At 39.8% G+C, this 14,655-nt stretch overlaps 1 protein-coding gene across 5 annotated transcripts in view; it reads left to right on the top strand.

Moving 5' to 3' along the window:
- The window catches only part of CBLB (Cbl proto-oncogene B), a 263,546-nt gene that overhangs the window by 214,414 nt on the left and 34,477 nt on the right, over positions 1 to 14,655 (top strand). For all 5 annotated transcript variants that reach the window (XM_089692244.1, XM_089692245.1, XM_089692243.1 and 2 more), the window contains 2 exons: positions 3,300 to 3,443; positions 5,586 to 5,665. In XM_089692244.1, coding sequence (XP_089548370.1) covers positions 3,300 to 3,443; positions 5,586 to 5,665 — 224 coding nt within the window. The remainder of the gene's footprint in view (positions 1 to 3,299; positions 3,444 to 5,585; positions 5,666 to 14,655) is intronic.

The raw sequence follows: 14,655 nt of genomic DNA on the forward strand, positions 1-14,655 counted from the left end.
TGTACTTTTTATTGTTTTTTACCTCAAAATGTAGCTGATGTAATATTGCAAACTGACTAAATACTGCCTCCTCCAGCTTTCAGTGCCTGAAATATGTTAGACTAACAGCTTTGTGCAGTTCAATACATTCTGATTGCTTTTTAATGTTCGCATACCCATTCTTTCTTGGGATTGTGGGGGAGTTGAGATGTAACTCTAGTCAAATTTTCTACAATGTTGTATTTGGTTTTGCATATAGTAGAGAAGGGTCAGAAACTCTATTTCATAGTTTCTATGGTTATGTTTGGGAGATCCTGAGCAGGGAGAGGGAAAACTCCAATGTGACGATCTCCAACAATGAGAAAAACTCCATTGGAGTTACGGAGAGCAGTACATAGTAGATTCAGGTTCTCATTTTCCCCTAGTCTTACTAAATTATTGCTGTTGTGCTGTACCTTTATTATGGAACAGTAACCGAGGATAAATCTACCCAGTAGGGTTCACAGTTTTGTATAGAGTAAAATTAAAGTTTTGCTTTGGAGTTAATGAAAAATAAAATAATTTTAATGAAAATTATTTTATTTTAATTTTTTTTAATCCGATACTTTATTAATAATAATATACACACATGGTACAGATTTCCCATATAGAGATCATGACAAGATAACAGTGAATTTTAGGTAAGTATACTAGCGTTATTTAGCAAATTTCCGCCAATAGGATGCCATATGATGTCCTGGACTTTCAGTGGTTGTACTTGGATGGTGATCTTCTTCTTTTTTTTTTCTTTCCAGCCAGCAATTCCCTGTGATGTAAAAGCCATACTAGTGGATAATTAGCTGCTGGATTTCTTTTACAGGCAGTGGCAGGGGATGTCCACCGCTCACTGGCGCCTCTCTAGGCTCTCCTTTACAACTGGGGAACCCAGTATCTGATCCAGCGGCGTGGCTGGGTAATCATAGAACTGGCCGTGGACCAGTTGGTCCTTGGTCATCTTTATGGTCCTGGAAGTGTGGAAGCAACATCACTTCTGGTTCTGGCAGATGTATACCCTGCCATTTTTTTTCTGGAAAGCATCAGCTCGCTTTTTTTTTTGATCTGATGCCTTCCGGGGTAGAGGAGAGATCTAGAGTCTTATAAACTTCAGATGTCTCCACAAAGAGGACATGTCATTCCTTCTTTCTATCACAAGGGATGTGTACATTTCTTGTGATAGGAATAAAAGTGGTAAAAAAAAAGAAAAAGCAACAGTTTTAAAAAATTTTTTAAAGCACCCCGTCCCTACGTGCTCGCATGCAGTGGTTGAACAAATACAAGTACCATAGTTTTGCACCATTCCGCGAGTGTGTGCAGTTTTAAAGTGTGACATATTAGGTATCTATTTACTCGGTATAGCATCATCTTTTATATTTTAGCAAAAAATGGGGTATTTGTTGGGTTTGAGTATTGAAATTAGTGTAATTTTAAAAGATGTGTTTGTATCTCTGCGTAAATATTGTATGACATAAAAAATTGCAACACCCATCATTTTTATTCTTTAGGGCCTCTGCTTTAAAATATAATGTTTTGGGGTTCTAAATAATTTTCTAGCAAAAAAAGATGATTTTTACATGTAGGAGAGACAGAAATGGCCTGGGTGGGCAGTAGTTAAAAATAAATGAGCTAATTATGTAAATGAACACAAATTGCTTAGAGATTAACTAAAGTTCCATTATCATTAGTAATGTATGCAAGACAGCAGCACAAACACCTGTAAGCCTTTGCAGAAAACTAGAAAGGTGTACTTTTAGGAGGTTCTAAAATAGGATCTTGAAATCCACAGTTCTAAACCATGTAAAATAAATAAATTAATGTTGTATCACCCTTCTGGTTATTAAACTCTCTTCTATAAGCCTATAAATGGAAGAAGACAAATTCATTAGTACTCCTTTATATTGCAGTGAAACTTTAATGTATATGTTTTGTGCATATATTGTATAATATATTTTTTAATGCACTTCTACTTCTTGTGGTGCTTGATCATTTGACAGTTAGCCTAGGTTCACACTAGAATGCAGTTTGGGAAACCCACAATCAGCCTGTTTCCTGCACCACATTAAAATTGCACTGCCCTTCTGATCTGCAGGTCGCAAAAGCAGTGTGTTTCACTGCATCGGATCTCATGGTACAAAACGTCCATGTAGTCCTGATGCAGTGTGGTTCTAAAATACGTGCATGCACGACTTTGCTGCTATTTGAGCTCATTCAAAATGAATAGGCTCAATACGCACCTCACTGAATTGCCTGTAAATTTGAAAAGGAATGCGGTGCGGTTCCTGTGTGCTTCATATGCAATTCATAGTGTGGACCGAGGCTGACCGTATATATGACATTATTTACTTGACAGTTTTGGCCAGCATTTAGGTTTACTTTGTATTTTATACTACTTTGTGTTATGAGCCAGCAAATTGTTCTACATTAATGCTTTAATTACTGTATGCAGTTAGGTTGTGGGAAGCTGTGATCAGAGATGCTAAATTGCATCAGACCATCAGTTTAATTAAAACCAAACTGCAAGTCCATCACTGTCGTCAAAACAGTGATTGCAGCAAACATAGAGCGTCATTAGGTCCCTTTCCCTTGCTTTAAAAATAAAAAAATGGGGGGGGTTGATTATGTCAAAAACTACGTTATACTGACATATCAGGCTGCAGTGAGTGTTTTAAAGGGGATTAGCTCACAACCTTGGGTTCCCAGATCCAGAAGAGATGGTAAACTGGTACACTGCAGCAGTGCCTGGAGTAAAAAAGTACTGACTTTGGTAACTTGATTCTCATGTAGGCTTAATGGACATACCATTAAAGTAGAACTATAGGCAAAACTAATTTTTGAGTAAGGGAGGGTTATAACTCCTGTCAGATTTGTTTTTTTGGGGGGGTTTGCCATTTGCGTCCCATTGTGGAGATATACCTTCACTCCCTGTCCCATAGCCAAACAGAAATCACTGCAAATTAAGGGAAATCCTTGAGGACCCCTAAGTCATCAAAACTAGTGTCCCCATTGGAACATTTCCCGTCTCTTTTCTGGGGACAACCCAAAATTTTGTGTTTATTTTACTTTGTGTTATTGGCAAACAGACACAGACTGCAGTAAAAACTGACAGGGGTACAAATCCCTCTCCTCTCTATCTAAAACTAGAAAAAAAAAAGTTTTGCCTTTTCGTTATCAGTTAGCAATATCACCAGGGTGGCTGGCTTTAACTAGACCACGTCTACAACTATTTTGCAAATAAAACCTTTATGTGGGTTGTCTTTTACTATCTACATGTTTCCTTTCTCTAGGTGTCCTTTACTGTTACATTCTCTGTCTGATAAAATAAGGAATTCAACAGAAGATGATGATAGTGAATACAAAATCCCTTCTTCTCATCCTGTACATTCACGTCCCTTGCCTCTTCACTGCCATAGTATAAAGTCTTTTTCTAGGTAAGACTGATTTCACTGTATACACAATGCCATATTTCATGTGAAAAGTTCACTGCTCTCTGCTTTCCTCATGGCACAGCACTGTGCTTTCTCTGAAGCTTTCTTGAGCATGGCTCGAAAAAAGGTTAAAGCTAGACTGTAAAAAATCCAGACAATTCCAACTGTGCATATCATGATAAAATGCATTGCTTTCAGTAAAAGACCAAGTATCAGAATGATTGGTAGATCTAGAAATGTAAACAGCTGAAACTACAAGCACGTCTTTGAAAAATAGAACTTGGCTTTACTTCTCCTGTGCTCTGGAATCTCCTTTTTGGAATGTTAGAGTGCCCTGAAAATAAAAGCCCAGTTCAACTTCATGTTTAAAGGGTGTTCAATGCCTTACCACCTCCACACAGACACAGTACAGAACAAGGCATGGTCATTTACTAGTGGAGAAAATGTAGCTGCAGAGAGTTCACATCCCATTCTGCTGACTAGGTCTTTGTTGTCCTGTGCCTGCTGCACAGCTTCCAGAGTTCCTTTTTATAAAGTGGGACTGCCTAACCATTTTTTCTATACATGACTAGCAGGATGCTGTGATGCTAATGCTCCTTGTATTCCTATTATTTATTTATTTCAGGTACTTGTATAGCGCTGTTGATTTACATATATTATACATTCACATCAGTCCCTGCCCTCAAGGAGCTTACAATGTAAGGTTATTCTTGTTCGTTTTCCTTTTTAATTGTATCCAGAGTTACACTCGGGAAAAAGTAAACTGCATACTTTTAGTATACCAAGGTAACATGTTGGGTTTGTGTGGACTGGATTTAGCAGAATAAAAGGAGCTCACTTATCATCTGATCAGCCTGTCAATATATTAGCCCCATTCAAGTGTGATCTATATGATTTCTCAATGCATGGCTTGGTAAATCTAGTTTACATTTCATTAAACTTCATAACTTGCTTGTTATCACTGTCCATGCTGTGCCTCACAACATTTGATTTTTGGCATTCAGGAATCACACCAGTCATATGGGCCAAGGAACATAGCCTTGGCGGTTGTACTACTGACATTTTAAAACACATTATCCAAAACCTTTTCTTTCAGTTTTGATTAGGTTAAAGGTTATAAACTCTGTCATTTTATTTCTTACACTGTGTATCCCTTTGGGGAGATTTTCTTTCACCAAAGATCAAAAAGAGAGGAAATCTCTGCAAAGTTAGGGGAATTCTTTTTTAGGCAGCTGTCATTTGTACAGGTGACTGCACTGGAAGATTTCCCATACTTTGGTTTCTTTGTCGTAATGGTTGCAGGCAAAAAAAAAAGGATGGAGACACAAGTAATTAAAGCTTGACAGTAGCTCGAATTCCTTCCTTCTCTGCTTGATTCTAGAAAAAAAATGTTTTGGTTATACAGTTAAAATCAGCTTTTATGATTTAGTAATTGCTGTTTTTGTTGACAGTCGTTAGTGGGTTTTTTTTTTCTATGGATTTTTTTCTTTTCTTTCACGTTTTATCACAGATTACTCAGAACACTTTCAGAGTGTCATTTAATGTTACCAAAGACCTAGCAACCTCCAGATCATCATTTGTGGTAACATGGCTGGTGGCTGAAGCGCTTAATCTGAGTGGATGTTTAAAAGGTCCATGTTTTTACCTTTGGTCATTAGGTAGTATAGATCATAAGTAAATGGCACAGAGTGGCTGTATGCCTTTTGATCGCATTGATTGACAACCACGTTGATCACTAATGTAAATGTTACTTCTGTTACGTTAGAGAGCTGTTCCTTTTCACAACAGAGAAAGGGAAAGGAGGATGACTGCAGCCTGAATAAAGGAGATGAGAAAAGGGTGCAGCACAGGGAAGGCTATGGAAGAAAGACTTCATTCAAGTGGGGGGGTTTAAAGTGCCACTGCAGTGCTGATCGAGAGGGAATTTTCCAACAGTAGATCGACTTCTATACAAACATAGTACCCATACATGGATTGAAATTCATCCAGTCTCTGCTGAACTGGCCAGATTTTTATCCATCTCTTGGTAGCTCAAAAGTTTATTGTTGCCTTTGGTAGTTTTTCACTATGTTGGAAGTTTCGTTTTCTGACATTTTAGTATTTTTTTCATTAAGCATTTGATTTTTTTTTTTTTTTTATTTGCAGGTTATGTGAAAACGGACAGTGTTTAACAAATGGAACCCATGACACATCCGAGTTGAAAAAACTGAAGCCTCCAGATCTTGGTATGCATAATTATTTACTGAAATAAAAAAGCAGATGTATTTTTAACTCATGTTTAAAATGCGCTAAATAAATGCGCAGTCTGTTGTGAAAATTACGTCTTAAACATGTAACCACATAAAAATAGTGCAGCGCTAAAAGTAGTGACAATAAGACAAATAAAAGTCCACTAAAAGTCTTGGTCATATGGACGTGTCCAGTGACAAATGAGGATTCAGAATTGGTGATCCGTGTGGAAACGGCTGAAAAACGCACTCACCAGAAGTAAGACACATAAACGCAGTGTGCATCTAGAGCTCATGGATCCTCAATCCAGAGGGGAGTAAAGCTGGTCCGGTTACAGGAATGGTGAATCCCTCCTCTGTGGATGCAGCAACAGATCCTCCTTCTCTCGATTAGGTGTAGAATTCCAAGATCAAGATTCTGCAAGCAAAAGCTTAAGAGCAGCTCATTGGCTCCCCAACTATCTTAATTTGCATTAAGCAGATCTAGTGTTCTGATTTGCCGATGCTCTGTCTTACGCAACTCTACTCACACTTTGGCGTCACCAAAGTGTGAGTAGAGTTGCGTAAGACAGAGCATCGGCAAATCAGAACACTAGATCTGCTTAATGCAAATTAAGATAGTTGGGGAGCCAATGAGCTGCTCTTAAGCTTTTGCTTGCAGAATCTTGATCTTGGAATTCTACACCTAATCGAGAGAAGGAGGATCTGTTGCTGCATCCACAGAGGAGGGATTCACCATTCCTGTAACCGGACCAGCTTTACTCCCCTCTGGATTGAGGATCCATGAGCTCTAGATGCACACTGCGTTTATGTGTCTTACTTCTGGTGAGTGCGTTTTTCAGCCGTTTCCACACGGATCACCAATTCTGAATCCTCATTTGTCACTGGACACGTCCATATGACCAAGACTTTTAGTGGACTTTTATTTGTCTTATTGTCACTACTTTTAGCGCTGCACTATTTTTATGTTATTTCATTTAAGTTTATATTGGTTGCTTAGAGTGCTCACCCGCTTTCAGGATTAGCGCTCACTGCTGTTTTTTTCTATACCATTCTAAACATGTAACCGGTTTGCTTTTAATTGAACTATTTTTTCTGCATTTATTAGGACTAGGGTTTCCACCTGTACTAAATATAGTTGATCAGATAAGGATTGATTTTAGTGATGGCAAATCTAAGGGAGATTGTACAGTCAGATTGTAATGTGTACAGTCAGTTTATACCTGGCTGGTACAGTTTTTGCAGGCTTTGTGCAGTCTCTTTAAGGGTCCTTTCACATTGGTGTCATTGATTCATATTTTTTTTTGCTAAGAAAAAAACTGGTGAATATGGTTTCAAGAGATTGTAAAGGTTCCCTTTTTAAAAAAAATAACAAATAGCAAACACATCATACTTGCCTGATCCGTGCAGTGATTGTGCACAGAGCAGCCCTGATCCTCATCCTCCTCTCAGGTCCCCTGCCAGTGCTCCTGGCCCCTCCCCCCTGCTGAGTGCCCCCAGAGCAAGCTGGTGCCTGTGAGAAACACAGAGTGTGCCTCGGCCCAGCCCCCTTCCTCCATCCGCATTGGCTGTGACCAATGGCTTCCGCTGCTGTGTCTCTGCCAATGAGAAGGCAGAGACCTGGGAGAGCTTCTGCTCTCGTATACATTGCCAGATCGATATCAGGCTCAAGTGAGTATAAGGGGGGCTAAGGAGGAAGCTGCACAATGAAGATTTTTTACTTTCATTCATAGAATACATGAAGGTAAAAAAGCCTTCAGCCTTTAGAACTACTTTCAGGTTACATCAGTTTGCACTTTTGATTCATTTCAGTTTACATCCGTTTGTGTTTCAATTCACATCTGTTTTTTTGCATAATAATATTTGCAGAAATAGCATTGGTGACAAAAGTAGACACAAAAAGTGTACTTTGCTTAAAAACAGACATAAACGGAATGGATGTAAATGCACAGCATTCATTTGCATCCGTTCAGATCAATTTAACCACTTGCCGCCTGCTAACAGGAGGTACATGTATGTTGCTGAGCACATGTGCACTTGTGCACGCCCTGGGGTGCGTGTGAACACAGCGGATCACAATGATTGATACCCAGCCGCTGTGAGCACTGAGAACCTGTGATTGGCCCACAGCTGTCACATGGTACTTGGCACCCTGTAGCCAATCACAGCATCACAATAGTAACTAAGCTGTCAGGAATGAATGCCATTCAGGACAGTTAAAACTATTGCTTGTAACAGTGATCATCGCTGTTATAAGCAATAATAGTGTAAAACGAAAACAAAAAACACACACACCCAGAGTAGTACAGTGTCACTCTGGTGACCCTAAACTACTTTAATGACAGTATGTTAAAAAAAAAAAGGTTTAAAAAACAAAAAAATCTATCTGTCACCAGTTAGTATCCCTGATCAACATTACACCAGTCATGTGATGACATCACCATATATCTCTCCAAATCTTGTGACACTAATAGTAACAGGCAGCAGTGCCTTAGCTCTCACACAGCAAATATACCACTATAAAGCTGTAAGCACACTTAATGCCAGAAAGGACACTATTTCCAGGAGAAATTTTAGGATAAAACTTAAATCGTTCAGATTATTGCTTAGGCACCTTTAGCACTATATTCACTTCAACATAGCAAATCTTTGCTGTTTATGTTAAGGTTCACTTTAACCACTTGTCCTCCGGAAGATTTACCCCAACCCCCCCCCCCCCCCACCTTCCTGTTCCTCTTCAGCACTGCTCTGTTTCAACTAGTAATTGCATGGTCATGCAACTCTGTATCCAAACAAAATCTGTATCCTTTTTTTTTCCACAAAAATAGAGTTTTCCTTTGGTGTTATTTGATCACCTTTTTTTTTTTTTACGAACGGAAAAAACCTGAAAATTTTGAAAAAATATATTTTCTGCTTTGGTTACCAAAAATATCCAATAAACTCAGTCATAAATGTTGGCCAAAATGTATTCTGCTACATGTCTTTGGTAAAAAAAAAAAAAAAAAAAAAATACATGTGAAAGTTATAGTGTCTACAAACTATGGTATGTATACTGGAATTTAGGCAGCTTTTACTTTGTGACTGCCTATCACATTTCTTGAGGTGCTAAAATGCCAGGCCAGTACAAAAACCACAAATGACCCCTTTTTGGAAAGTAGACACCCCAAGGAATTTGCTGAGAGGCATGTTGAGTCAATGGAAGATTTCTATTTATTTTTTTTGACACACATTTTTTTGACACAAAGTTGTGACTTAAAGCGGAGTTCCACCTAAAAGGGGAAGTTCCACATTAAAGATTGGTCCCCTGCTCCCCATTAAGGATTGGCACCTTTGGGGAGCGGGTACCTGAAATTGACAGGTTCCCGCTCCTAACTCTGCTGCGAATCAACTAGCCGATCGGAAGTGGAAGTTGTCCTCCTACCCTCCTCTGTAGTCTTGTGGGACACGTGACCGGTCCCAGAAGACGAGGGGGCCATTCAGGAAGCCCAGCGCTACTCGCGTATGCGCAGTGGGCAGCCGGCTGTGAAGCCGCAAGCTGCTACAGTCGGGTGCGCACACTGAAGATGCTGGCACCTGGAATACAGGACGGCCGGTGAAACGAGCTGCGGTGGGGGGAAAGGTGAATGGCTGTTTTTTAAAAGTCAGCAGCTACAATTTTTGTAGCTGCTGACTTTTCTTTTTTTACAGAGTGAGTGGAACCCCACTTTTAATGATATATTGATCACATATGCCATAGCTATATGTGGGATAACACCCCAAAACACATTCTGCTACTTCTCCTGAGTATGGGGAATACCACACGTGAGAGACTTTTTGGCACCCTATCCACATACAGGCCCCCAAAATTCAATGACCACGTTCAGGCTTTTAAAGGGCATATTTCCCCATATCACTTCCTCACTACCTAGCACAGTTTTGGAGGCTCTAAAATGCCGGCATAGTACAAACACCCCCCAAATGTCCCCTTTTTGGAAAATAGACAACCCAAGAAATTTGATAAAAGGCATGGTGAGTATTTTGCAGATCTTTTTGTGACAGGGTTTTGAAAAAGAAAAATAGCATTTCTGTTTTCTTTCTTCGTTTTCCAAACATTCTTCAGAATACTGACCATGTCCCTTAGCAAATACTTTCCAAAAAGGGATCATTTGGAGGGGTTTCTACTTTAGAAGCTTATGCCACACATCACCCACAAACAAGCCTTTTCTGACACTTTGTGTTTACATGAAAAAAAACATATTTTTTTTTGCTAGAAAAGTACTTTGAACCCTCAAACCTTTATACAGTGTATATAAAAAGTCTGCACACCCCTGTTACGTCAGGTTTCTGTAATGTAAAAAAATGAAACAAAGATGAATTATTTCAGAACTTTTTCCACCTTTAATGTAAACTATAAACTGTAAACTATAAACTGTACAACTCAGTTGAACAACAAACTGAAATCTTTTAGTTGGAGGGAAGTAAAAATAAAATAAATAATATTATAGTTGCATAAGTGTGCACACCGTTAAACTAATACTTTGTTGAAGCACAAAGTATTAGCTTGGATGTTTTTCTTTGTACCACACAGCCAATACTGGCCAGATATTGCTACAGCTCCTTTAATGTTGCTGTAAGCTTCTTGGCAGCCTCCCAGACCAGTTTTCTTCTAGTCTTTCCATCAATTTTGGAGGGACGTTCAGTTCTTGGTAATGTCACTGTTGCATCACATTTTCTCCACTTGATGATGACTGTTTTCACTGTGTTCCATGATATATCTAATGCTTTGGAAATTCTTTTGTAGCCTTCTCCTGACTGATACCTTTTAACAATGATATCCATCTGATGCTTTGGAAGCTCTCTGCAGACCATGGCTTTTGCTGTAGGATGCGACTAAGAAAATGTCAGGAAAGATCTACTAGAATAACTGAACTTTATTTGTGGTTAATCAGAGGCACTTTAAATGGTGGCAGGTGTATACTGACTCCTATTTAACATGGTTTTGAATGTGATTGCTTAATTTTGAACACAGCTACATCCCTAATTATACGAGGGTGTGCACACTTATGCAACCACATTTGTTTAGTTTTTTTATGTTTACTTTGTTGTTTTTCAATTGAGTTGTACAGTTTATTTATATATAATTTTTTTTTAAAGCAATGGTCCTAGAGAATAAAATGGTGGGTGTTGCAATTTTTTACGTCACAGTATTTTCTCGGCGATTTTTCAAACGCTAATTTTTTATTTTAAAATACACTTTTTGAATCTTAACGCACAAAAACATAATATATTGCTGACTTGTTTGATAACATATAAAAGATGATGTTATGCCAAATAAATCAGTACCAAACATGACATACTTTAAAATTGCTCATGGCAACAGCGACAAACTACGTAAGTTTTTATATCGATAGGCGACGCCTTCAAAACTTTTACAGGTCACCACTTTATATTTAGACAGGAGGTCTAGTGCTAGAAATACTGCCCTCAATTTGTTATTCATGGTGATACCTCTCGTGCATGGTGCAGTCTGTGTTTACATACCGACACTGGACTGATGTCTTTGTGCACAAGCGTGGAGAGGTGGGGGGGTGATTTAAATTTTTTTTTTAATTACACTTTCCCTTAGTTTTTTTTTTATGGTTATCCTCTGTGATAGCAATAGGCAATGACAGGTACTCTTTTCTGAGAAATCTGGGGTCCATTAGACGCTAAATTTCTCCTCTGCCCCTAAAGCATCTGATCATGCCAAGATTGGAAATGATGAAATGCTTGTAGCTTCTGGTTTCTTAGACCATAGAGGTGATTGGAGCATTTCGTACCTTCCTGCTGCTTATAAAAGCAATCCAGCAGCTATATAGCCGCTAGGATTGCTTTTACATGAAATTCGACCACCAGCTAAAAATAACAATACTAGGATGATGCCTGTAGCGGCAGGCATCATCGTAGTATAACCACTCAAAGTCTAGCGATGTACCAGTATCTTGCTGGTTCTTGTTGGGCATATGATGAATCGGGTCTGTGGACCAATATGACCGCAATTTATTCTCTTTTTTTTTTAATGCCCATGTTTTTGGGTTAGGCCCAAAAAAGTTTTAAGTTCAGAGACCTTGATAGATTTCCATGCAAATTGTTTGGCAAGAGCTGAATTTTGGTGGGCGGCCATATATTGTGCGTATAAATTGCTTTGGCCCACAATCAATTGATACAAATCTTCTGTGAAAAACAGCGGAGGGGCTAAACGCTAGTGCTGGCAGCGAACAGGGCTGATCCTGCTAACATTGCGTTTTTGGGGATACTATACAAAGAAGGCACTAGTATAGTTCTGCTTGTGATCAATATATTAATCCACACAAACACTATACTACTAATGGTGATCAGAGTGGAGGTGCTAGTGGCAGTAATACAGTAATCAGTGAAAAATTCTACATACTGACACTGTACTAATGGCACTGGCTGGGTGACGGGGTGATCAAAGAGTTAATAGGGGCGATCAAAAGGTTAAATGTGCTAATCTAGCTGTTCTCTCTCCTCTACCTGGACCAATGGGGGGGTTAGGGGGCAGCAGAGGTTCACAGTCTGAAATAGAAAGTGACGCTTTGCCCAGAGCCGGGCAGGTGGTTGACAAGTAGTTACAAAAAAAAAAATGTTTTTTTTTTTTTTTTTCTTTAAATTCTCAAATTATCAGAGTAGTACAATTTTACCATAGTAAGGTTATCAGGATTTTTTTTCTTGTTTACTCTTTGCACGAGCAAATAAAGATTATTGCTCTGCAATGCAAAGCCTGCTTTGAACTGTCATGATCGAGTTACGTTCATGACAGTTCAAAATAATAGTGATTTGTGATTGGTTAGAGCTGGTCACATGGTACAGGGTGCTGTGATAGACCAATGTATCATGTGAGAGCTGTGGGACAATCACAGCTCACTAGGAAGAGCAGCAGAACTGTCATGAATCAGATTGATTCATAACAACTTTGCTAACAATAGTGATCATGTGATCACATTGTGATCATGTGATCGCATAGCGATCACATGGTCACTGGGGTCCCGTTCACTGGTATCTTCATTCTGCTGTGTCTGGTGGAAACAGCGGTCGCAAGTGGGAAGCGTCGTGTGCCCCCGTGTGTTTGTACAGCCAAAGCGACGTACCCGTTCACCACTTTGCCTGTAGCTGCCGCCCGTCAGCATTATATTGCAGGTGGGCGACAAGCTGTTAAAGTCCAACACCACGCAGACATCAATAACAACAAACCTCACTTGGTGTGTCCCCTTGAAGGAGCAGTATAGAAAAAAAAACATACTCACCTTGGTGGACGCAACATCAATCCCCCTCCAGCTCTGCAGTAAGAACTGAGTAATCAAACATCATTGATCACTCAGCTCTTCCCCGTCCGCTCTGACTGAAGAGCTGTGACTGTCAGTGCTGGTTCACATATATGCAGATTGGATGTGATTTGTACTGCATCCAATCTGCGTGATATGTGAAAAACATTGCTTCCTATGGTGCATGTTCACATATGTCTGGTGCACTGGCAGTATGGATTCAGTGCAGTTTAAAAAATGAGTAGTGTCCGATTTCTGAGCAGTGCCTTCGGTTTCTGGTGCTGACTACAGGCTGTTGACTTCTATGGAGAACCGTTACTAAACAGCATATGTGTGAACAGGATAAGATCCTGACCTAATCATGTTCTGAACCTGATGTAAACCTGAGGTGAACCGCTGAACAATTACTGTGTCAATTAGCTGTGGAACCTGAGCTTCAATCCTCACCAAACGTGTGAATCAGCTCTGTTTCCAGCTCACAAGAGCACTGGGCAGTGGAGGAGGCGGGAGTGGCTTGCTCAGGCTTTGAGGCCAATCGCCGAAAGGCTGAGCCAGGTGCTGGTCTGGGCTTCTGGGTGGATCCCGACTTTATGGTCAGGATCTTTTCAGAGCCTGGACCGGTTGAGTAACATCAGCCGACAGTGGACTTTAGCCACCATCGGCTGAAAACAAGTCACAGGAGTGCAGAATGAACTGCGCTCCTGTGATTCATAGGAGAAGTAAAGCCTAAAAAGCTTTGGCTATTCTCATACTAGGTCCAAAAGATATCTTCAGATCCTTTTCTGGTGAGAAGGGTCGGAAGGCGCCCTACATTCCCTCATGGGAACACAGGCTTTTCCTCCCATAGTAAAATTCTTAAGCTCCCTCACACTCATGGTAATGCATAGATATAGTGTGGACAGGACTGACAGTGGTTGCTTGGATAGTCATAGAGAGCATGGAACCCCCACTGTAATTGCAGCAGTAGGAGGGGGTATTTGTTAACATGCTCTTATCGTTTTTTCCTAGTAGCATGTACAGTGCTCATCAGTGGCTACCAGGATACTGGTGTGAGTCTATGGTAGTGAGCATTACTGGGTGAGCAGCTTTATCACACAGCTTGCTCCATGCAGTGTCCATTTGTGAGGCTGCTGCCATCATGACAACACCAGTCTGGACTGCAGGGGGACAGCCCCTGACAGCTAAGCCACTGAGGAAGGTGGCTTAGCAAAAATTGAGAGATGGTTGTCTACAGAATGTGGGATGACAAGGGTGCCAGTGCACAGAAACAGCTTTGACTCTGGTTGTTATAAACATTTTGATAGTCAGTATACATCGAAAATGTTAAACGTGAGCTTTTACTTTTACTTAGGCTCTATGGAGCTTCCTGTCTTTTCCAGTTCAACATTCCGTAAGTTGAAACATAAAATCCACATTAACGGTTTTTCTCAGCCAGTTTCCTAATTCTTTTAGCTGCAAACAAATGTTAATGTTAATTAGCAGCAGCAGCTTGGAAGAGACTATCACTCGTAATCTAACCTTGCATGATGATCATATCCAGATAATTTAATAAAAACATCCAATTAGCAAGATACGTAAATGCAGGCTAAAAAAATTATTTTTCTTGGCATGCACAACGTTTTTGGAAAAGTATCTTCATCCAAGTAATGCCATATTCTCTTTTTTAATATATATTTTTTGCAGGCA

This window comes from Staurois parvus, unplaced genomic scaffold (assembly GCF_062004578.1).
Source record: "Staurois parvus isolate SC_StPar_1 unplaced genomic scaffold, SC_StPar_1.0 ptg000580l, whole genome shotgun sequence".
Classification (NCBI taxonomy): Eukaryota; Metazoa; Chordata; class Amphibia; order Anura; family Ranidae; genus Staurois; species Staurois parvus.